The sequence below is a fragment of the Drosophila hydei genome, unplaced genomic scaffold (genome assembly GCF_003285905.1).
Source record: "Drosophila hydei strain 15085-1641.00,03,60 unplaced genomic scaffold, DhydRS2 tig00008139-arrow-pilon, whole genome shotgun sequence".
NCBI lineage: Eukaryota > Metazoa > Arthropoda > Insecta > Diptera > Drosophilidae > Drosophila > Drosophila hydei.
Window position 1 is genome coordinate 1,439,966 of NW_022045847.1, and position 22,194 is coordinate 1,462,159.

The 22,194-nt window shown below is 38.1% G+C and overlaps 2 protein-coding genes and 1 long non-coding RNA gene across 7 annotated transcripts in view; 2 read left to right on the forward strand and 1 right to left on the reverse strand.

Moving 5' to 3' along the window:
• LOC111601360 (protein tincar) overlaps window positions 1–22,194 on the forward strand; it is a 66,413-nt gene that overhangs the window by 25,774 nt on the left and 18,445 nt on the right. For both annotated transcript variants that reach the window (XM_023317893.2, XM_023317895.2), the window contains exons 3-5: window positions 3,002–3,035; window positions 19,804–20,583; window positions 21,121–21,236. In XM_023317893.2, coding sequence (XP_023173661.2) covers window positions 20,229–20,583; window positions 21,121–21,236 — 471 coding nt within the window. In that variant the 5' untranslated portion in view covers window positions 3,002–3,035; window positions 19,804–20,228. The remainder of the gene's footprint in view (window positions 1–3,001; window positions 3,036–19,803; window positions 20,584–21,120; window positions 21,237–22,194) is intronic.
• On the forward strand, window positions 119–1,393 carry LOC111601362 (serine/threonine-protein phosphatase 6 catalytic subunit-like). 2 transcript variants are annotated; one of them, XM_023317897.2, is made up of 2 exons: window positions 119–194; window positions 257–1,393. In XM_023317897.2, the coding sequence occupies exon 2, from the start codon at window positions 293–295 to the stop codon at window positions 1,202–1,204; it is 912 nt and encodes a 303-aa protein (XP_023173665.1). In that variant the 5' UTR covers window positions 119–194; window positions 257–292; the 3' UTR covers window positions 1,205–1,393. The 2 variants fall into 2 exon arrangements, with proteins under 2 accessions (XP_023173665.1, XP_023173666.1); XM_023317898.2 differs by having other exon boundaries at window positions 181–198.
• LOC111601363 lies at window positions 9,942–11,189 on the reverse strand. 3 transcript variants are annotated; one of them, XR_002751545.2, is made up of 3 exons: window positions 10,967–11,189; window positions 10,325–10,827; window positions 9,942–10,225 (listed from the first exon to the last, which is right to left on the reverse strand). It is a non-coding gene; the product is annotated as an uncharacterized LOC111601363 (long non-coding RNA). The 3 variants fall into 3 exon arrangements; XR_002751544.2 differs by having other exon boundaries at window positions 10,928–11,189; XR_002751543.2 differs by having other exon boundaries at window positions 10,896–11,189.

The window sequence follows — 22,194 nt, forward strand, 5'->3', positions numbered from 1 at the left end:
AGCATTAACATTCAATATAGAGCTGAATATTTGTGGAGTCTTGTCAAAATGGATGGCGACCAAGTAAACAAGCTATGTAACTCTTAAATGAATATTCAAATCCCTTTGCTAGAGTTTAGTTGCAAAGTATTTAATAAAATTCATTCACACAATTTTTAGATATTTTTATTCTCCAATTGAAAGCTTTTAATCAAGTTAGTATGTAGTAGATCTGTCGGAGCAAGGAAAATATTTTCTATTCACTTGATTTTTGCAGCATTTTTTAAGCGGGACTTTGTGAAAGACCCTTATAATGGGTGATGTTGACAGATGGATAGAGGTAGTGCAGGACTGTCGATATTTGCCGGAGAATGAATTGCGTAAGCTGTGCGAGATAATATGCGACATACTACTCGAGGAGGCCAACGTGCAACCGGTCAGCACGCCGGTGACTGTCTGTGGGGATATACACGGTCAGTTCTACGATTTGCAGAAGCTTTTCAGCACAGGCGGCGAGGTGCCTGATACGAATTATATATTCATGGGCGACTTTGTGGATCGGGGCTACTATAGTCTGGAGACGTTCACCAGGCTGCTGACGCTCAAAGCACGCTATCCCAGCCAAATAACTCTGCTGCGTGGCAATCACGAGACGAGGCAGATTACCAAAGTCTATGGCTTCTTTGACGAGTGCTTCAGCAAGTACGGCAATGTGAATGGCTGGAAGTACTGCTGCAATGTCTTTGATTTGCTTACAATTGCAGCGATTATCGATGAGGAAGTGCTGTGCGTACACGGCGGACTCAGTCCGGAGATTGTGACCTTGGACCAGATGCGCACAATCGATCGCAACGGGGAAATACCTTATAAGGGTGCCTTTTGCGATCTGGTGTGGTCCGATCCAGAGGACATTGAGGCTTGGGATCAGAGCCCACGCGGTGCCGGCTGGCTGTTTGGCCACAAAGTGACCAACGACTTCATGGCCATCAACAATCTTAGTCTGATCTGTCGTGCCCATCAGCTGGTCGATGATGGCCTCAAGTACATGTTTGAGGAGAAGTTGGTTACTGTTTGGTCTGCACCCAACTATTGCTATCGTTGCGGCAATGTGGCTGCCATGCTTAGCTTTATGACGGCTAGGGAACGCTTTGCACATATCTTTCTAGCCGTGCCAGATGCTGAACGTGTAATTCCCAAACGCAATGCCACGCCCTACTTTCTGTAACCTACAGCCTATGAAGCGAAGCAGCACACAATAGAAACAGAACCTACACTCTCACTCGCCTACACAGCCAGTTCACAAATAAACGAAGTGAAAGCAAAATATTTATTGAGTTTGCGGCATTTACTCGCTTAGGATATTTTCTTCCTATTTTTGTTCGTCAATCAACCAAAAGAAATAAAAAATAATAATTAAAAGCTTGCACAAAGAACTTAAAGAATGTTTTCAGAGTTTTATTGCGTCAGAAAGTGATTTATTTTTTATTACTTCACAGATTTGAATTTAATTTCATATGAACCGAACTTTAAATAGAAATTTCTCTATATCATGCAGTCAGCCACATCTAATTTTGCCTGTTACAAAAAAGGAATTTCCTTTACAAGCATGATTCAAAATAACTAGCAAGAGAAAGACAATACAGCTCGGTCCGTCTATCGACTGTACGTGCTTCGATACCTAAAAACTGCATAAGCTAAACACGTAGTAAATGTACCATTGTATGTCTAGAGCCTTAATAATTCAAATATGAAGTTTCCAATAGTGGGACGTTGTATGAAGGCTCAGTGTGTATGTATGTGTGCAGGAAGCTTCTATTAAATGAAAGAGCAGCTCTGCTCAGGCTGCAGCGCGCTACTCTAACTTTTTATATCACTTTTAAAAATCTCGTTTGATGACATAACAATTTCTAATTTATGGCATAATAACCCAAAAATAACAGTTCACTTAATTGCCGTTTCATCGAACAAAATTGATTGAGCTTGCAGTATAATTGAAAGTTTAAGCTGCAATTGATTTTAGATTGGAGCAAACACATTGTTAAGAAGCTTTTTTAGCCACTTTGCTGGTTTTACTTTTTTTTAGGCCAAGAGAAAGAGACGGCTTCTCTTTAATGTGGCTTGGGGAGGGCATGTCAACTGTCAACCGTCATTTTATAGAGTTTTAAATGAAGGGCAAAAAATTGGTAAGGAACAAATTGAACAGCATTTATCAGCTGTCAGCAGTTTAAGTTGATGAAACAAGCAGCCCAAGTTGTGCCCCCAGTTGCACAGCCGGCGCAACACCCCGACAACAAACCATCCAGAAAACCAAACGATTCCCAAGCGTCTTCTTATACCCTGTACCCAGAGCAATGGCTAAGCTGAGTATGCTATTTTTTGGAAAATGTGGAAGATGAAAGCCCGGACATGTAGGGCAACAAAGTCTGTTCGTTCGCCCTTTTAAGTAATTTGATAGGCATTGCTGAAGCTTGATAAGTTTATGGAGTATTATAAAGGTCGTCGCTAATTCACAGCCATTTGTAAAATGAACAGGCTATCTTTTAGTCGTTCACCTCAATCTTAAGCTCTTTTACTTGTTTTTTTTTGTGGCGCTTCCTTTGGCAGGCGCCTCAATAATATGTACAAAAGTATGAAAGTGGGAGTGCCAAGATTGGAATACGCGCAGCAGCATTTTGATGTCGGTTTCATAAAGTTTTTGATTTAGCGCCGGGACCATAAATTGTGACAGTGCCTCGGCTAATGGCAGCCGGAAGTGTCCTGTGTGCCAAGCATTAGCTGTGCTGTTATTATTTCTGTGTTTCTTCAATGTTTTTTTTTTACTTTTTTGGCTTCTCTCTATTTACTGCTCTGATTATGATGCCATTTTTGACACTCGATAAAGTCAATAAACAAAATGAACGCAGGACATTTTGTGTGGCCATTTTGTTGTTGATAACGATTGATGTTATTTTGTATTTGGCTGTTTGTGCATTCGATTTATGAATCAATTGTTCACATAAATTTCTACTCATTTTATTTGCAGCATATCAAACAAGTGCTCCAATTCATCAGCAGTGGTAAGTTTTGAATTTTGTTATTTTTAATAGAGTTTTAATTAAAAAAGTGAGTTGCAGCTCGTTAATTGAAATTCAATTATCGGAAATGCTGCAGACATTTTTTAATATTAAATAATTTGGGCTGACAAATATCTTTTGAAATGTCAGTTGAAATTATTTATAATACGCTTCTGAATTCATTTCCAGTGACTCCCATCACTGCGACCATTTATTAATTAAAATTAATAGATGACATTTAATAACTAACGTAACTCAATTCATGAACTGATGGGGGAATTTATCTGATTTAAACTTACGAAAACTTTTCGAGCAGTTTCTGGTTTAAAGCACATAATATATGTAGATATTATTTATTTTATATGTAAATCATGAAAAATATCAAATTGCTTGTTTGTTATTCGATGTTTTTTGAAATGTGTGTGAGCAAATACGATTTGACCAGAAAAAACCATAGAACCATAGATATACAAAGTTTTACATATTTAATATGATGCCGTAGTTAGTTGCCAAGTTGGTTCATGTGTTGTGCACACCCATTAAAAGTCATGTATACATTAAAACATTACAAGCCATCTAAGTAGCTTAACTCAACTGAATGAAAATTGCACTAATTGACGTAAAAAAGTGGCTTAAAACGCTGCAAAAGGGAAAGCCTGCTTCATCTTTTTTAATCCAAATCTGTTGCCTACTTTCGATGGGTTGTTTGTTTTCTTTTCTCGCACTCATTCAGAAAAAGAAAAAAAAATAAACTGTGTCTGTCTGTCTATATAAGGGCTTAGTATATTGCTTCTATTGCAACTAGGGATTTGCAATTAAGAACATATAATCTGTCTCAACGGTAAACAAAATCATATACAACTTTATATTCCCTACATTTAAAATGGGGCACAGTAACTTAAAGTAAATATAATATAAATATAAAAATGCGCGAGACAAATCCGAAAATATTAATGCTTGAACAAATTAAATTGTTTTTGGAATGTGAGTTATGCAGTCGTTCGCGGCTGATTACGTGGCCGTCCTTCATTTGTTTTAAGTTAGTGTGCCCCATTTTAAATGTAGTTTATTGAACTTTCGCTGTGCAATTTGTATTACTAATGCCAATAGCAAACAAAGAGCTCGGAGCATAGCCGCCTTCAGCTGGAAGCTCGAGCCAATGAGTCGAATGATTTGGCCAATTGAAATGCTGCTCAGTTGCCGCCAGATGCTAGCAATAATTCACTTTTGGATAGCTGAGCATCGGGCAGGAAGTAAACGTGTGGAACTACGAATAAGACCTAGAGCAATGCATTAAATATGCAATCCGAGTCCGGGTCCGAGCCCCAGTTGTAGTCACAGTCCAAGCAAGGGAAGAGGCTGAATCATGACTTTAGCAACAGCTGGAGAATAGCTCTAATTTCAAGTTGAATGCGAGATGTCAACAACAACTGCTGCTGCTGCTGCTGCTGCTGCCACTACTGCAAAAACTTGGCTCAAATGCACTCATGTGTAAGAATGGCATTGTTTTGTATTTGGCCGTAAACAAAGCGGCGAACCGAACGGAACACAAGAAAAACTTCTTTCCTGTTGTTCAAAACTAGGCAAAAAGGTAGAAATCTGCCATCAAGTGAATAGCTACAACAAAACATCTCTCAACACTTGGCGAACACTTTTAGCAACAGCAGCAACAGCAGCAGCAGCAGGAATGGACTTCAATGGTCTGGAGATCCTTTCAGTTTTCTTCTTGGCATAGTACCTGCTAAAGTGCTATTGGGTTTGCTTTTGCTTTCTCACATGTGCCGGCTGTAGAGGGGGGCGTGGGGCTTCAGCAGAAAGATAAAAAACGAAGAAAACTCCAAAACACAAATGTAGCACAAGCACCTCTAAAGGCTACAACTTAAGTTGACAGATACCCAGATATCTCGTACTTTTTAATGAATTTTTAAATATTTATTTTAATATTTTAGAAGACATTTCTTTGGGCAATTATATTTAGAATAGTTTGATTTTTATGAACATTGACTAGAGGAGTCTTCAGGTCGAAATATAGTTGGTATAAATATAGAAGTCTAATATATAAAATTTGTTTATTTGTATATTTTAAAAACTAAAAATAAAAAAATTGTATTATATGCTTACAAACAACATATACATATATATTATATATATAATAAATTGCATACACTCATAGTCTACTTATTCTTTATTTTTTTGGAACAGAACAAAACCACTATTGGCAATTAATATCTGCAATCTTTATTTTATGGCTGACTAAAACGGATATTTATATTTTTTAAATATACCAATGCTCCATATAATAAAACTAAATGTAAGATCTGGTGCCCTTTAATTTCATCAAGACTTTAATTTTGCAAAAAGGTACACAGATTTGTGGTTGGTGGGGGAGAGACAAAAGTGTGTCTAAGCGTGAGACTCTTCTGTCTTGACTGCAGGGCATTCAACGTTGGTTTTTGTAATTTGAATGCAAAAAGTTTTGGTAGGGCTTGGCCAGGCGCTTTCTGTTCTGTTTTGGCAGGGGCGTGGCAATAACAAGTCATAAAATACATAGTACAACAAAGCAAATAGAATGCATGGAGGCGAAGGGAGAGCACTGTGGGCACAGACAGCAGCTGGCACAGCTGAGTGCACAAAATGCCCACAAAATGGTTGACGTCTATCTATTGTATGTTGTTGTTGTTGTTGTTGCTCGTTTCCGGTTTCATGGCAGTCGCATTTTTTGGCATGTGTCACCACAGCAAGAGGCTGCCAAAATCTTCGCACTACAATTGCATAGGGAAAGGAAAATGCTTTCGGACTCGTTTTCCTCCGGCCACAATGGAAATGCATTTTCGCAAATTCCATTTGTTTGAGTTGAAAGCAAATCCTTTGAAAGCCAACCAGTTGCCATTTGCCAGTTGCCATCTACAACAATGCTAACCATTAATAATATAAAATGGTTGCACAAATTGAGCAACGCAAAGTTATTCCTGTGAGCCGTGAGGCCCGAAACTGGCCTATAAATTATTACCCTAAAATTCGTGTGCGCATTTTGTGTGCATTTTTCCTGCACAGTTTATAAATTTTCCGCTAAAAATGGGACAAAAAATTTAAAGCAACAGCAGCGAGGCAAACAATTTTCAACTTTTGAACGTGGAACTCACAATCTTTATAAAATGCTTTCCATAAAACAAAAGTGAAATTGTTGATAAACAGTTGCAGGCCCTACAAAAATATTAATAGTATTATTATATTATATTATATTATATTATATTAGAGGTGTTAAATGCACGATTTAATTAATTGTGAAATATTTAATTGGGATTAGCTGCGAATAGGCGTAGTCTATAGGCAGATGTCTCCTTTCCAAGCACTCCCTATACTCTATTTCTATAGTCATCACTAAGTTCATTGAAAATTGATACTAATTATAAGAAAAAAGTATATTCAAAACATAAAGAAGCGCGCATAAATAGAATAAAAATAAATGTATATTAAAAGGCTCTAATAAGAGCAAATTTAAGCATTACCTAGCTACAAGTATTACCTAGCTCTGCCTCTGTCTCTGCCGCTGCCTCCGCTGCTGCCAACGCAATATGCATATTGCCCAATCAAATTACGCTGCTTATGATATATACACGATATGGCCTCACTCGCTGGTAAAATAAATTCCATTGACGGTTGGCTTTGTGGCCTTTTCAAAGATCTCGTCCCGCTTTTGGAAATGCCGCCCACTTAAGGCGATGGTTGAAGTACATTTTCGTGAGTACAAATTCCACTTGGCCTTATGAAAATTAGATGAAGCTAAAGCATGACTACAAACATCTTAGGCGGAGTGCGAAAGTTAAGTGCCGTTAACGTTGATATGAACTGAATGAGTCATGAGTTTTTCGACTCGGCATATGTGCCACATCATTTTCCTCAGCAACAACAAAAAAGTCGAAAAACAACAGGAAATTTGATTCAGTGAATGCCAGTGCAGAGTTTTCCTTTCTTTCTGATACATAAATATGGCTTAAAGTGGTTGTTGTAGGAGTACATAAATAAAAGTGTTCGAACTGCAGCAGTTTAAAGCAGACAAATTTTAGTGCCTTATCGGTGGCCCTTTGTGATAAGAAAATTTATAGCTGACACACACATACACACGCTTAAACACACTTACAGAGTATCTAGAAAAGGCACAGGCTATAGAAAGTGTGGGTGGATTGAGCGGCCAGAGGGAGCGAAGGGAACTGTGGCCCATGTCGCTTTGGTAACATGAAACTTTTCTGGAGAATCACAGCTGGCAGTTGAAAATAACACTTATCGCCAGAGCGCATACTGGCAAAAAGTCTGGGCACGAGCATGGAGCTACAGGCTGGCTGCTTAAAGTGTCTTGGCAACGGCTGCATATATATATATATATATATATATGTATACATATATATAGATATGAGATCTGTGCTTTTATTGGCTTTTTGGGCTGAGACACACATACACACAGAAAGTAACTCGTTCTCGTTTGTAGTTTACTTTTCAACTTAATCCCTTCTTATTGAAAGCCAAGCAAAGGACATTCAGATAAATCTTTAGGTTACCAAGCGTGTGTATGCGTGTGTGTGTGTGTGACACGTGCTGCTCCATTCCGTTGTTAGGCAATGGGTTTAACGCTGTTTAAGTTCCGGTCCGACGCATTGAGCAATTTATGACTTGATTACAATGAACGTTTTCTCCACTGCCCCAAACAGACATACACCCTCACACCCCATTCCAGCCCATAGACCCCAAGGCATTGGGGGCTGGGATATCCATTTGCATGGCCGTAAAACGTGGGTATCTGCTCTTTGACTGCCGAGGAACAGTTTGGCAAATTGCAAATAATATAATAATAATATAAATAGACTATGCATTGGGTGCGGTTGCTGCCGGCGTGGGTGAGCGCGAAAGCGGTGGGAGGGGCATTAAATGTGGCTACAACGCGACAACAATTCAATTTAACGCTTCATTGAAGTCAACGCCGCTTCGGCCTGATTTTGTATTGTTTTATTTTATTTATTTTTATTTTTCTTTTTCCTTTTATTTTTATTATTTTATTGTTGCTGCTTTTTTCATTTTATTGTTGAGCGCGTGTTGATTTAATTTAAAAAAGAAGTTGTTTTATTTGATTTTATATTCTGTGCATCAAATTATAAAACACGCTTCATCGACCAGTTCAGGCGGCGTATACTTCATGTGAGTTCTTTAAAATTTGACAAGTAAGTTGATTGATGGCCGGCTGGAATGAAAGGCTCGCCAACAGCTGCACAGTAGCGACCAGAACATCAATTAAGTTATAACTTTCTGGTGAAGGCGATGAAAAATTGCAAGCCATATCAAAAATGAATATATCATGACTGAAATTACAATTCAATTGCCTACAACAGGCCACGTGTGGACAGGCCTCCTCTGCCCTAGACGCTACTTTCGCTCATAAATCTAGCTAAAGGCATTACTTATACAATACACACACACACAGCAGACACGCGCGAGAGGAAATGTAATAAGCAGCTTCTACTTCGGTTCCAAGCCTCTGTAGTATTAGAACAGCTGCAAATTTTAGCAAAATAACAACAAATAAAATGGCAGTCGCAGCTTTGGCGGTGACATTTGAATTCCTGCGCAAAATTTCTTTCATACCCGGCTCAATTTGGTGTTGTTGCTTTAGCTTTTGCTGCTGGTTAGCCGAAAATGACGTGACATGCATAAATAATTGAGTTTTGCAGCAGCCGAGCAAGCAGCAGCAACAAAAACAAACAAAGCCAACGACAAGCGGAAATGAAATATGGCGCATAACAAAATGGCGGCACGAGAGCCGCCATATTGAGCTGAGCGAATAAAATATTTAGGCGGTGGCATATGGAACAGAAGCAACATCAAGCCATAAAGCAAATTGCAAGACAAATAAATATACATGAATATACATATATCTGTCTCTATATACCTATATATAAAGAAAAGAGCAGAGCTCAATGTTAATCTATAAATCCGTTTCTCTCGCTCTCAATCAGAGCAAAACTCTTGGCAGGTGAAAAAGGTTAAAAATCAGTCGAGTGATTTATGATTTGCAATTAATCAGACAAATGGAATACTCAGCTACTTTCACTTTGGTTTTGCTACGCAAACAATTTAGGCAAATGAAACTCAAATATTGTACAATAACTGCTTCCATAAAGTACTTTAATCAATTCTATTTTCCAGCCAAGGGTGAAGCCACCAAGTATTACCACGCTCATTTGTATTAACGTACTCAGCGAGTGAGGTGAAGACAAATTTGCGTAATATTTCATTATATGTGAACATATATGGCTTCTATATATTATTCTATATCTATATATTATTCATTCAATAAAATGGTTTATATCTCATAAAATATTGGGAATACTTCAATTATTAAACATTCATCTGATTTGTGTAAGGGTACAGGGTACAAGGTGCAGCTCAGCTGAATAGGTTTGGCAAACTGTTAAAGACTTTTGCCTCTTCGGCGAAAACTCCAATTATCTAATAAATGTTGCTATATTGAAAAATGAAGCTGTTATGATGAAGAAAAGTGAAAGAAAAGTTTGTTCTATAAATTTTAACTTTTTTTTTATTAATTAATTTAATTAATATAGAAAAGCAATCGATAGCTCTTCAAGGAGTTAGTCTATTGACTGCCTACGTTATATATTTACTCATTCTTCTTAAATCACTATCTATATGGCTTACTTTCAGCAGTTGCTTTATCTCTGTCACATTCAATATGCAAAATATGAAAATATATATCAGAATTAATGGCAACTAATTATGCGTACAATATTTTTGTATATATTGAATGGAAAAGTTTTCCTTCGCTTTGCTCAGCTCAGCAAATTTATGTAAAACTAATTTGAAGTTGAAGCGCAGTTATTTTTTTCATTTTCATTTTCTCTTTTGGTGTGTTTTTTTAGCCAGCTTGGCTTTGCTGCTTCGCTCTTCTAGAATTTCAATTAAACTTTGCGTCACTTTGTCGCGCATCTCCGTCAGCGCCAGCTGTCAACCCGGCCCGGACTGTGGACTCCGGACTACGGAGACGTCTCTAATGGAGCTGCCTGTTTCTGGTACCGCAACTTGGCTGGGCTCCTGTCAACATTTGTTGAACACAAAATTTCAGTTTTGTATTTTACGCTTGACGCTTTACCTAATGGTTGGATTGACAGCCGAATTGGGGCAGAGGGCTGGAAAATGTTTACCAAATGAATAATGCATTTTTATCCACAATTTAGTCAAAGTGCTGGCCAGTTTAATATGCAGTTGCGGCCTGGCAAAAGTTATACCTGTTCGACCTCTCCGACTTCGCACTTCGCCCGGTTCAATTCCGATCGTAAACTTAATTATGAGCCGCTCTTGGGAAATGTACTTTGCTCTCTGCCAGTTTTTGATGCAAATTGTCAATAGTTTTTCTTTTGCTTTTACTTTCTTTTATCCAAAGATGTTCTTTAAGGTATTTTTTTTCTTGGCTCTTGTTCTTTTGCTTGTTGGCAAAGTTAAAAGCCAAACAACTTCATTCATATGCATAAACTGCAATCAAAAACTTTGCCCTTCTAGCAGCCTTACTGCGACTCTCCCGTTGGCAAAGTATTTTCAATTTTTAATAATCGTGGCTTATATGGGCGCCGGCTGACTATGAACAGCCAGCCAACCAATGCAGCAGTCCACCAGCTATTGCCAATAACTGTGCTCTTAACGGCTGGAGGCCAATGGGTAAAGTAGATAAGCGTCGTGGATGCTGATGCTAAAGGAGATGTTCCACATAAGTGTGTAAATATTGAGCACGGCACTAGAGAGACAGAAAGAGATATATATAGAGGTAAGAAAGTTGAGATGAGCAGCAACAACTTTATATACGTTGTCAGGAGGCAAATTTCTCTATTGAATACCCTTTCATTGATAAGAAAGATGTTTTTCACACAAATTACATGTAGTGAAATAGTAAATGTCTTCTTCTGTCTTTCGAACCCATTGGATATTGAAATTTAGGGTATAATAATTTCGTTAAAAAATATTTAACAAGCAGAAAGTGGCGTGGCAGAATATAAAAAAAACAGCATGATAAGCTGAATAGCTCTGTCTGCCTATCGAACACTCGTATGGATGAACGCAAGCTGAATGTCGATCTCAGAAATTATATTAAGTTGGTAATTTTATAAAATTTTGATTTTTTAAAATACTGAATACCAATTTCAAAATTTAATAAAATTATTTAAATTTTGTATTAAAAAGACACATTCAAATAAATATGTAGATCATATTCTGAAATTCTTTAAAATCCGTTAATAATAAAAATGTTCAAATCTTAAACTCGTGTGGCAAGTAGTGCTTAGCGCTCCCATTTTCTTGGCCGAGATGACGAAAGTTCGATTCCTGAAGCAAACTTTTTTGTCAAACATCTAATTTTTGCTTTGGGTATCTGCTAGTGGGACACATTTTAAAGTTTTTTAGGAGCATTTTGCAATGTTAGTCCTTTAATTTTTTTTTTTTTTTTTATGATTATATTTTTAAAAGTGTAGAACCTGTAAATGGCTACTTTTCATAATTGTTACATATTACATAATACTAGGGCGATATTTTTGCTTATTGATGTGCATGTTATCTCCGTCCTTTTTCCCATGTCCAAAGTCAACTTAATTACGGATAGAGAGGATGGATGGCAGAGGCAGATAAAGTGCATTTATGCTTCGTCTTGGGCTCTTGCACTGCTTGCAGCGTTTGGAGCTCGTTGCGGAAGCTGCTCTGGCCTTTGGCCCAGATTCCGTCGTCGCTCATCCATTGAGTTTTATGCAAATATGCGCAAATGTGTTCATTGCTTGAAAGTTTATGACACTTGCATGAGAATCTTCCATTACACCAGCTCTCGTAGCCCTTTCGGAAGCATTTTGCTGGTGGTGCTCGTGTTATAATCTTTGACAACTATCGGCATTCATGTGGCAGGCCAAGGGGTTGTATACCCCACTGCTTCGCCTTGGCTCTAGACAGATACCAGGCCTGGCATTTGATTTGCGGACTGGCCGAGTGCAACAGCTAACAGCTAACAGCTACCAGCTACCAGCTGCCAGCTGCCAGCTGCCAGTTGTGGCTTTCGCTCCACTCAACTCTCGCTCGCACTTGCGCTACGATGCCTGGATGCTGCTGCTATTTGCTCAGCATTTGCAATGAAGCCTTGTTCTGGCCAACAATAAATTTGTTGTTGTGACGAGCAGCAATAGCAGCAGCACAAACAGCAGTACGGTCAGGAGTTTGAGCCGGATTTATTCTCTAACTGCAGTTGTTTTGTTTGTTTGTTGGTCTATTTTATGATTTCTCGTTTCGCTTACTCGGTTCCGACATTAACTGAAATTGAAAATTTGCTGTCAACTTTGATCGTGTCTCAATTTCTGGCATTTACAATTTTTAATAGCTTGCAACTCAAGTTGCTTGCTTCCTGTGGTCGGCTCGCCTGTCTGTCAGCCTGCCTGTCGGGCTGTCCCTTGGCTTATCTTTAGGGTCGTGCGGTTTTGCTCCTTGCTATTTCTATATTTATGAGAAAATACTTGCGCTGAGAGTCCGACTGACTGCACACCTTGTGATTCGAGCATGGCACACGCCCCTTTGCAGCCACAAAGTGCACATAATTGACATACTAGTCGTCTAAATTACAACATTTCTGCCTTTGTACTCTAGTTTTCCCAGCGCTTTCTCTAAGACGTGTTTTGCATATTTGCAAATATTTCTATTCTATACGAAATTTGCATTTTAATGTCTTTTTGTGGTTGTCGTTGTAATGGCTGCTACTGTTCAATGAAATCAGACAGGCTTTAAATATTGCTCGGCTTATTGATCCAAGACTGGATTGTTTTCATGCGAATACAATCTGCTCTAAGGCGCGCGCTTTCATTAGGAAATCAATTAAGCGAGTTGGCAGGCAAACAACGGCTGGCTAAATGGACCAACATTGAGACGAAGGCAAAGGTAAAGGCAAAGGCCCTTTGATACATTGCTCATACGCCACGTCCAACGCCCTCACTGACCTACAAATGCAGCTCTGTTTCCTTTGGCCTTTGGCTGCGATGGACGTCGGCGATTGATGAGCAAACAACGTGCCATTTATTGCAATTACAATTTTGCAATTACCAAATGCAATGCAATGCGGAGTAGAAATATTTACTTTATGCTCGATGCTTGAGATATGCGCCTAATAAATCTGATATGGTTTCTCAAGAAATTTCATAATAAATGCACAATATATTATATTATATTGATATATTTCTGTATTTATTTTCCTCTGTGTAACTTAATAAAATTCATTTCATTAACTTAGAACATTGATTCATATTTTGGCTTTTGCTCTGTCCGTGAATTTTGACCCCTTGTATCTAGGTATCCTTTTTGGGTCTCCAATATGAAAAATATATATATATATATATAATATATAATATATATAAAAATACCAAACTTATATTATTGCTATAATTATAGCCATTCACGAATTGAAATGAATATATAGGGTTTGCTGGTCATCGTCTATCCGTATAAGCAAACCATTCCATTGTATATAATTGTGACTATTCACGTACGATAGTGTTAAGATACGCCCAGCAAGGGCGGTTCAAATCAAGAAATACTAAATCGTGTATGTCAGAAACGCAATAAGTAAAGGGCTTTAGACTTGAAGTTTGTAAAACTGTATTCTCTACATTCTTATATATTGTTGAGATACCCTTATACATATAGAAACATTGCTCAACACTCGCTTTAAATTTTATATCAGCTCATATAGTCTGGCCACACTGCTGAGTCTTCTCATCTTTATCTATCTATTTTATTCAAATCTGAGCTAATTGAGCCAGTTTTTAACAAATAAATAAATAATAATTCTTTTATTCGAAACTCGCTAGAATCAATCATTTGTAATTTGCTTTTTAAGTTATCTAACAGATGTGAAGAATTAGAAAATATGTTATTTAGTTATATTACTATAGTACTAGACTAAAATCCTAGTAGGGTATCTAAAGGCTGTTAGTAGCGTGCTTGCTTGCTTTAATTTAATTTTACTGCTCACATATTCAATCAACGAGCTTAAAACTCATGTTGTTGCTGTTGTTAGGATTGTTGTTGCTGGTCTGCCTTACTGTCAGTATGCTCCGGCTGGAAACTTCGCTCTTGGCATATAAATGAATAAGAGAGAGCATATATAGCATTTAGTTCGTTTCCACGAGTCATTGCCAATGCAATTTTCAACTTTCAACTAAAGGGGAAATGGGATAGAAATGCAGACGGGGATATAGGGATATAGGGACGAGGCTAGAGTTCATTTCGTATCGTTTCGTTTCGTTTAATTAAAAAACCAATTTTAACTACGAGTGCAATTGATGGCAGCAACTGGGCCAAAATAACTCACAATAAACAAATAAAAAAGAGATACAAACATAAATAAATAAATAAATAACTACAAACGACGCTAGATAAATAAATGGTAAAAAAAATATGTGAGGCAACAGCAAAAGGTTGTTTCGGACGGCTCGTTGAATACAAGTTATACACTTCATACGTCAACTGCAACTCAAAGCGTTGTTGGCTTTGAATCGTTTTGCGAAGTGCGCAGTGCGCAGTTTCCTTCAACGGAAGGGAAAACCTTTTCTTAGCAGCGCCCCGGAAGGTAGGCAACACAATTTGATCACAACAAAATGTCGCTTAATGTGGCGTGTCCTGAGCTATTGAAACGACAATGTATACATATATATGTTTAAATATATATATATATAAGTATGTGTATTTGTATTTGTGTGTGTGACCACCTGTGCCTGTGCATGCCAAGGGTTGGCATATCGACATGGGCGCCATGTGGGGAGAAGGCTTTTCATCGATTTTCTTTAAGCGGCAAAAGTTTTGCCTCAAACGCTCTCGATACACAGCTATGTTCGGAACCACTCATGCAACAACTACAACATCTGACGACAATTGCACAACAAAAATAATAGCAACAACAACACTAACAACCCCCGATGCCCCGGTGTTTTATGTTTTACGTTCTCTACCCCAAAATCTACTCCAAAGCGATAAATTCCCGGCGTTTTTACGAGCCTGGCCCGGAATGCAGGCGAAAAGTAAAAACAACATATACACTGTGTAGCTGTCTAGGAAAATTTCTATACACTGAACGAATGTACTAAATAATAATAATTATAATTAGCAAATAAAATCATAAAATTGAGACTACAAATATTATAAATATTTTTTATTGTCTTAACTCTAAATTTAAAAAAATGCTTAAGATTTATTTAAAAATAGGAATAAAGGCATTTCTTAAAAAGACATCGCTGTAAACTTATTATTTACGTTCAGTAGACCCAGGAAGCTCTTCAAACAAACGACAGTTCGACGCACGTATATTTATGTTTGCAGAAATTGCTTGCAGTGTATTGACACACCCTCGCTAAATGCTAATGTCGGGGTGGTTAGGTTGGCTTTCGTCTCTGCGCTCGTCTAAGGTCTAACGCAATTTAAGCTCTACAAAATTGGTCGCATTTCAACGCATTTCGATGCGTGCTGTCGAATGTTTTTTATTTGGTGGTGGTATGTGGAGTTGTGGTCCCTGTGTATGGTGGCTGCGAAGTGGTTGTTAGTGTTGTTAAACGAGTGCAGTGGTTCTGATTTAGCCCGCTCGCTTGTTAATTTATGCACTCGCAATTTATGCGCTTTTATTTTTATATATTCTTTTTCTGACACATTTTAATTGCACTAATAAATTTCAAGCAGTATTCGCGTAAAATGTATTTTGAATTTTATTGCTTAGTTCGGTAATATTGGGCCTGGCATTATAATAAATCATAGTTATTGTGTGGTTGACCCACTTAAATTGCGTGCGCCAAAAAGTAGGCAACGATTTTTTGCTGCATTGCTGTCGCACGTCTGCGGCTGCTGGAAATTGAAAAACGTCGTCGTGCAAGACACGTATTAGCTCGGCACATGTGTAAATCCAATTCAAAACATGCCACGTGTTTTTTCTTCTTTCCTTCGCATCGTTGTTAAACTTTTGCTTCTGCAGCAATGCACAAAATTGTTTTTTATTCCATTTCTTTCTGTTTCTTTCCTGGCTGCTACTCTGGCTATGCTGCTTGGTGGTGCGACGAGGCAGTTGTCACGCGCCCCAAAAACAAACTTTGCACAGCATCCCCACCCCTTTTAGAGGGGTTTGTTTTTTGTTTGATCTGGGGGCAGCTGCATTCCGCAGTGCACAAAAATATTTGCTACAAAATGCAGCCGCTCGTCGGGTTATGTAAACGAAGCAAATGTTGCAGGAAATGTTCAAGTCATGAACTCATTTTGAATAGAGTGCCACCAACATCAACATCAATCGGTAATATATATATAAAGAAATATGAATATACGAAATGAAAATTGACAGCGTCTCGTGGTTTGCCAGTCGTACTGTGTGCCTGGCACTCAGCGTGGCATGCAACGGGCTGTGACAGAAAAAGACGCTCTTTAACTGTGTTTGACGAACTCTCTGCTCTCTGCAGCGAACCATATTTTCTGTTTGTTTGCTTTGTTCTTTGCCCACTTCATTTAACTTCAAAAAGACTCTGCTGGATACGAGACGAGAGCGGGAATTGAAGTGAAAGCCATGCACAGATGGTTGGGCTCTCCATATAAATTAGCATGAGTGGACTTGAGTCTCTTGAAGGCAAACTGCCAAAAGTAATCGTGGGCGGTGTCTAGGTATGGCCTCTTCACATGCAGAGCACTAGAAGAGTATATCCGCGGGCGGGGCGTGCTCTCGACTGCTGCTCAAGTGTCATTTAGCATTTTTCGGTGGCATGTGAAGTGGCCGTGTGGCATGTACGGCAATGGCGGCTAATGCGGTTGGTGTGGTTTGGAGGCAGATAAAGTCGAACGTCGTAGCCACAATGCAGGTGAGAACTATACTCAAACCAGATAAATGCAGTTAAGTGAACTTTTTCATTTGCGTTGCGGCGTGCATACAAAAAGATAACGGCAAAAAGGAATGGCTTCTGTAGCCGAAGCATAAATTCCCTTACACATATGAAGAGCAATGCCTATGAGCTATAAATATCAAAAGAAATTAAATGCATAAACATGACTTCAAAAGTAAATATAAATTAGAGAAAAAACAATATTTGAACTTGGCTTTTATGATAAAGTACAACAGTTTTAATTTCTTTGGCATCATGTGATTATGAGATTATTAAGAATCATAAATATTTCAAAAGGGTGTGTACTTTTCTGCAAACGTTATTAACTTAATGGATTGTAAGAATTTTAAGTGCCAGAATCTCGACGCGGATCAGGTACTAAAAAGTTAGAGTATACGCTTACTTGTTTTCTTCAAGGTATCAAGAGCTAACTTTTATTTCACGCCATGAGCCACAAAGGAGTGTGCGACTAAGAGATGCATACGAAGACACTCGCCGCTCAAGCACACACACACAAACACACACATAAGCTATAAAGGGGCTGTTTCACTTTGCGTTAAGGTCGTGCGAACGCGACAAATTGCCAAAAGGTGGAGAAGCGTTGCAAAGCTAAGAGTGGGCGAATGGAGAGAGCTGAAATGCGAGTTAAAAACAAAGCAAATGCCCCAAGGGGGACAAAAGAAATGTCGGCATCTGCATTTATGACTTTTGCGGCAGGCTAATCTGATGCTGAGCATATCAAAACACAAGACCCACCCGCTGCAGCAGAAGCCACCCCAGCCCAGAACTTGGATCCAACGACTGAAGCACATGGCCTACGCTGTGGATGCGAGGAAGGGAAGCAAACAAACATGTAAAGATTGTAATTAACATAAAATTAATATCAACATGTAAGAGGAAGTCCTTTGCAAAGCACGACTAGCAGGAGTCGACTGCCAGCTGGACTGTTGACACAGCTCAAGACTGCACAATTACGAAAACATGAAATACATATATACATATATATATATATATATATATATATATATATATATATATATATATATATATATATATATATAAGACGTGTATATGATGAAATGATAGGCTGCTTTTTGTTACATGTATCTCAGTTTGATGCTTTGCTGAGCTGATGTTGAAGAACCAAATAATGTGTTTGACGGCATTGGCTTAAAGCTAACACTCACCCGCAGGTGTGTTGAGATGTAATATACATATGTATACGAACAATACACATACCTATATGTATTTTGTGTTACGAGATTAGCAGATATTTATTCGCTATCACATATCTTATCTACATTGTTATGTGTGCAATACACAAGAAGTTGTTTAATAACATATAGTTATATATGTTTTGATCGTCAATATATTTCCATTCAGAATGATAATTCCCGTCCAAGCTGCTCGAGTTCCCACTCGTAATTGAGCAATTGCCAATTATATTGCCAACACATTAGCATCAATTAATTTTCACAGTTTTTAATTACGTGCAACAGCAAATTATTTAATTTTTGCATGACAAGCAACAAATTGAGGCTGATAATGTGTCGGCTGGTGGCTTGGTGGTTTGTTTAACAAAACGCCACATTTTGTTAAAAAAAAAATGAGGGAGCAACAGCAGCTCGTAAACAGTTAGCGGTTATGTTCTTATTGCTGTAGCCTTGCAGCAAATCCCGACCGGAACACGCAATGCACGAGGCATACCTGGTTGCCATTAGCGCCGGCTCGTGTGCCTATATGTTGTCTATAATTATGCATGTTGCGGCTCAAAGGCGCAACGCATAAACAAGCGCCAGACAAAGACAGCTGGAACTGAAAAGCACATGCACGTGCACACATATGCCTGTGTGTACTTCCCAGGCAGTTGCTCCCGCGGGTCTCCATTTGCTTTGTTGGCCGCCTGCCACGACGGCTTAATTATGCGCCATCTGCAACAGCCACATGACAAACAATTGCTTGTTGCTGGCCCAGGGAAGGAAGGCAACTGTCTGTGGCAACGCCTTTGCCGATTGATTTGTGACTGCTTAAAGCTACTTTCCAGACATATTTCAAATATTGTTTATTAAAGTTACAATTTATGCTTAACACTTGTTAGTATTTGGTTTTCGATTTATTTTTTTGAATGTGCGCTGTATGGAAATATCTTGTATTGCTTTTGTTTCAGTGTGTATTTATTGCAGATGAAAAAAGTATGCAGCTTCACTCTTGGCATAGGCCTCGTTCTGGTCTTTTAATTCACTTGAGTTCATTAGAAAAAAATTATTAAAGCTAAAAATAAATTTCAATAAGAAAACTGCATTTTTACGATATGAAAACTTTTATAAAGCTTTTGTAATTTATACTTGAAATTTTGAAATTTTAATGGCATTAAGAAGCAGAAGCTGAAAGCTCAACTGAAATTCTAGTTTGGCCTAGGTATTAGCATTAGTGTCAGCGTCTAGAGTTTTAATTTTTCAAAATTTCAATCCCTCTTTAACCAATATGTACATAAAAATGAGCAATAAATTGATTATTATTTAGTGAGCAATGAGTTATGGGTTATTGGCAAAGAGATTATGACGCAGGCATCAGAGATATTAAAATAAATGCTCCAAAAAAAGCTGCGGATTTTCTCTTATTATTCATTGCATAGGCATCGGACTCTAGGAAGATGAAAGATCGATGCTTATAGTACATGAAGACAATATATTCTATACATAGTTAAAATGAAACTATGCCTTAAATAATATCTATAGAATATATGAAATTATGCCCGTAAGCTAGCATAATGATATACTGAATATGTAAGACATGTTATATTCTAGTTAATTTATTTCCTTTTATGCCACTTCTCATTGCAGCTAACAAAATAACTAATCAACACACGTATATAGAGAGAATCAATTGATATTCAGTGCTAAATATGCGACAGCAATCAACAAATGCTGGACGCACAAAATGAGGCATATCAGCGAGCAAATAATATCGCCAGCAACAATACCAAGGGCAATAATAACAAAGCACACAACAATGGGAACAACAATGAGCATCACTTAAGCAAATAGAAAATCAACGCGCAAAATCAACACGAAATCAATACAAATAGCTGTGAAATTTACTGTCAACATTTGTTGCCATAGCACAAGCGCGGAGACAAAGATATAGAAAAAGTAATAGAGGCAAAGAGAGAGAGGGAGAGAGAGAGAGAGAAAGAGAGTGAGACAGAGAAAACAAAAGCGTGAGAATCGACAAACAAAGAGACTAGACAAAGCAAACTCCATTTCAAATGGGCGGCAAGCATGGAGCCAGCGGTAGTTCCGGCGGAGGAGGTGGCGGTGGCGGTGGTGGGGGCGGTGGTAGCGGAGGTCCCGGAGGCGGTGGCAGCCTCAACTCGAGCATATGCAACTCGGTGCTGACAAATGCAACCGCAGCTAGCAATAGTCTAAGCCAGCAACAGCAGCAGCTTCAGGCCAAATACATCAAGTCGAAGCGCCATCAGAGTCGATATACGAATCTGCAGCATTCTGGTCACGACTCCAGCAGCTATTTGCATCTGAACTCGCTCTGGTCGATATGGTATGGTGTACTACTAACACTCTTTCAAGGCTATTTGGCCATGCATGGCGCCTATAGGTTCCTTGGTAAGTACCTATTATAAGAATATAAGAACAAGAAGATGATTATGATAATATATTTGTTATGTTCATTTTAAAAATGGAAACCTTCATTACAGGTTTAAATATTTACTGACTGCTGTTATGCAATAATTGTATTTTATTTTGTAGTTAATGAGTATCTTCAGATATAAATATTCATTGTTATTTTCTTGATTTTTTTAGAACTAAAATTTAAAATATCATATATAAAATCTACATTTAGTAAAAACATATATTGCTTATATATAACAATTTATGATAGTATGTAGTATATATAATTGCGGCTATTCGAATCTCCTTAAGGTGTTTATTTTTACTTGGACTCTACATCAGTTGATGCTGCGCAGAATTTCGCTGCTTTTAGCATATATTTTATTTGCAAATATTTCGTTGCTGATAAAAATGGGAACATAATAGTATTCATTGCTGCTACGCCTCCTTTGAGATGCTTTTAGTTAACGCAGCTAAAAAAACAAGTGCTCTTGTTATGATTTAATTAACGCTGATTTGTATTACTTACAGGTTGTTCGCTAATACCCTGGAAGATCGAGCCCGTTGGGGAGCTAAATCTGCAAATTGTACTCTCCGGCGTAGTATTTATTTTGCTGCCCGTATTCTTTACATCGGCCGTATTTAAGGTGAGTTGCTCCTTTAAATAAACTGGGGCTTAACTTAATTTGGGATCACGAAATTAACTGTGCGGTTGTCTGGGCAAACAACAGACGCCCGATGAACGATAATGAAATTGTATTTTGCACTCTGCTGGCGTCTGCACTGGCGTGCATCCTTTGTTTCTCTATGAACTATTTTTAGTGGCATTATTTTCGTTATTAAATTCATTTGCAAACAAACAAGGCATACGCTCTTGCTCCTGGACAGTTATCCTGACCAGCTTCTGACTCGTGCTGCGCCACAAAATGGCTGCCGATGTGGAGAATGCACACAGATACACACACACAAACACGCGCCAACATTGATACAATTGCGTTGGTTATCCTTTCACATACATATACTCACACTCTCACACACACACAGGGAATCGCTCGCATATAGTGTAGGTCTGTGTCGTTCATGTCCCTGCTTTTATCAGCATAATAAATGCAATTATGGCTTTTTCATTTTCCATCTCACTCAGATGCCGTCTCACTCTAACACATAGTGCTTTATTTATTGTCTATTTGAAGTGCAGGCAGACGATGGCGTTGGCAAAACCTCGATAGAAAAATACAATAACTTGAAAACGGCTTTTTATACCCTGTGCATTAAAAGTGTGCTATGAAAGTGGGGTATAGACGAACTCTAAAGAGAAATATCTAGTAAAAATCTAACGTAATAAATTTCATATTTAAGTTTTCTTTTTTTAATATTACATAATTAACATTTTGTGAAATACCATTATTCACCTCGAAGATAAGTTTTTAATTATCCTCAGATATTCAGTTGTTCTAACATTAATTCCAAAGAGCTAGCTATATATTGCTTAAAACAGTATATCAAAATCGATATCGCTTCAGTCGAAGGCTTTGGAATTTTTTGTAAAGTATCTTGTGCGGCATGCACTGTTAATGCCACTTAAAATAGTCAGCACCAGAGAGA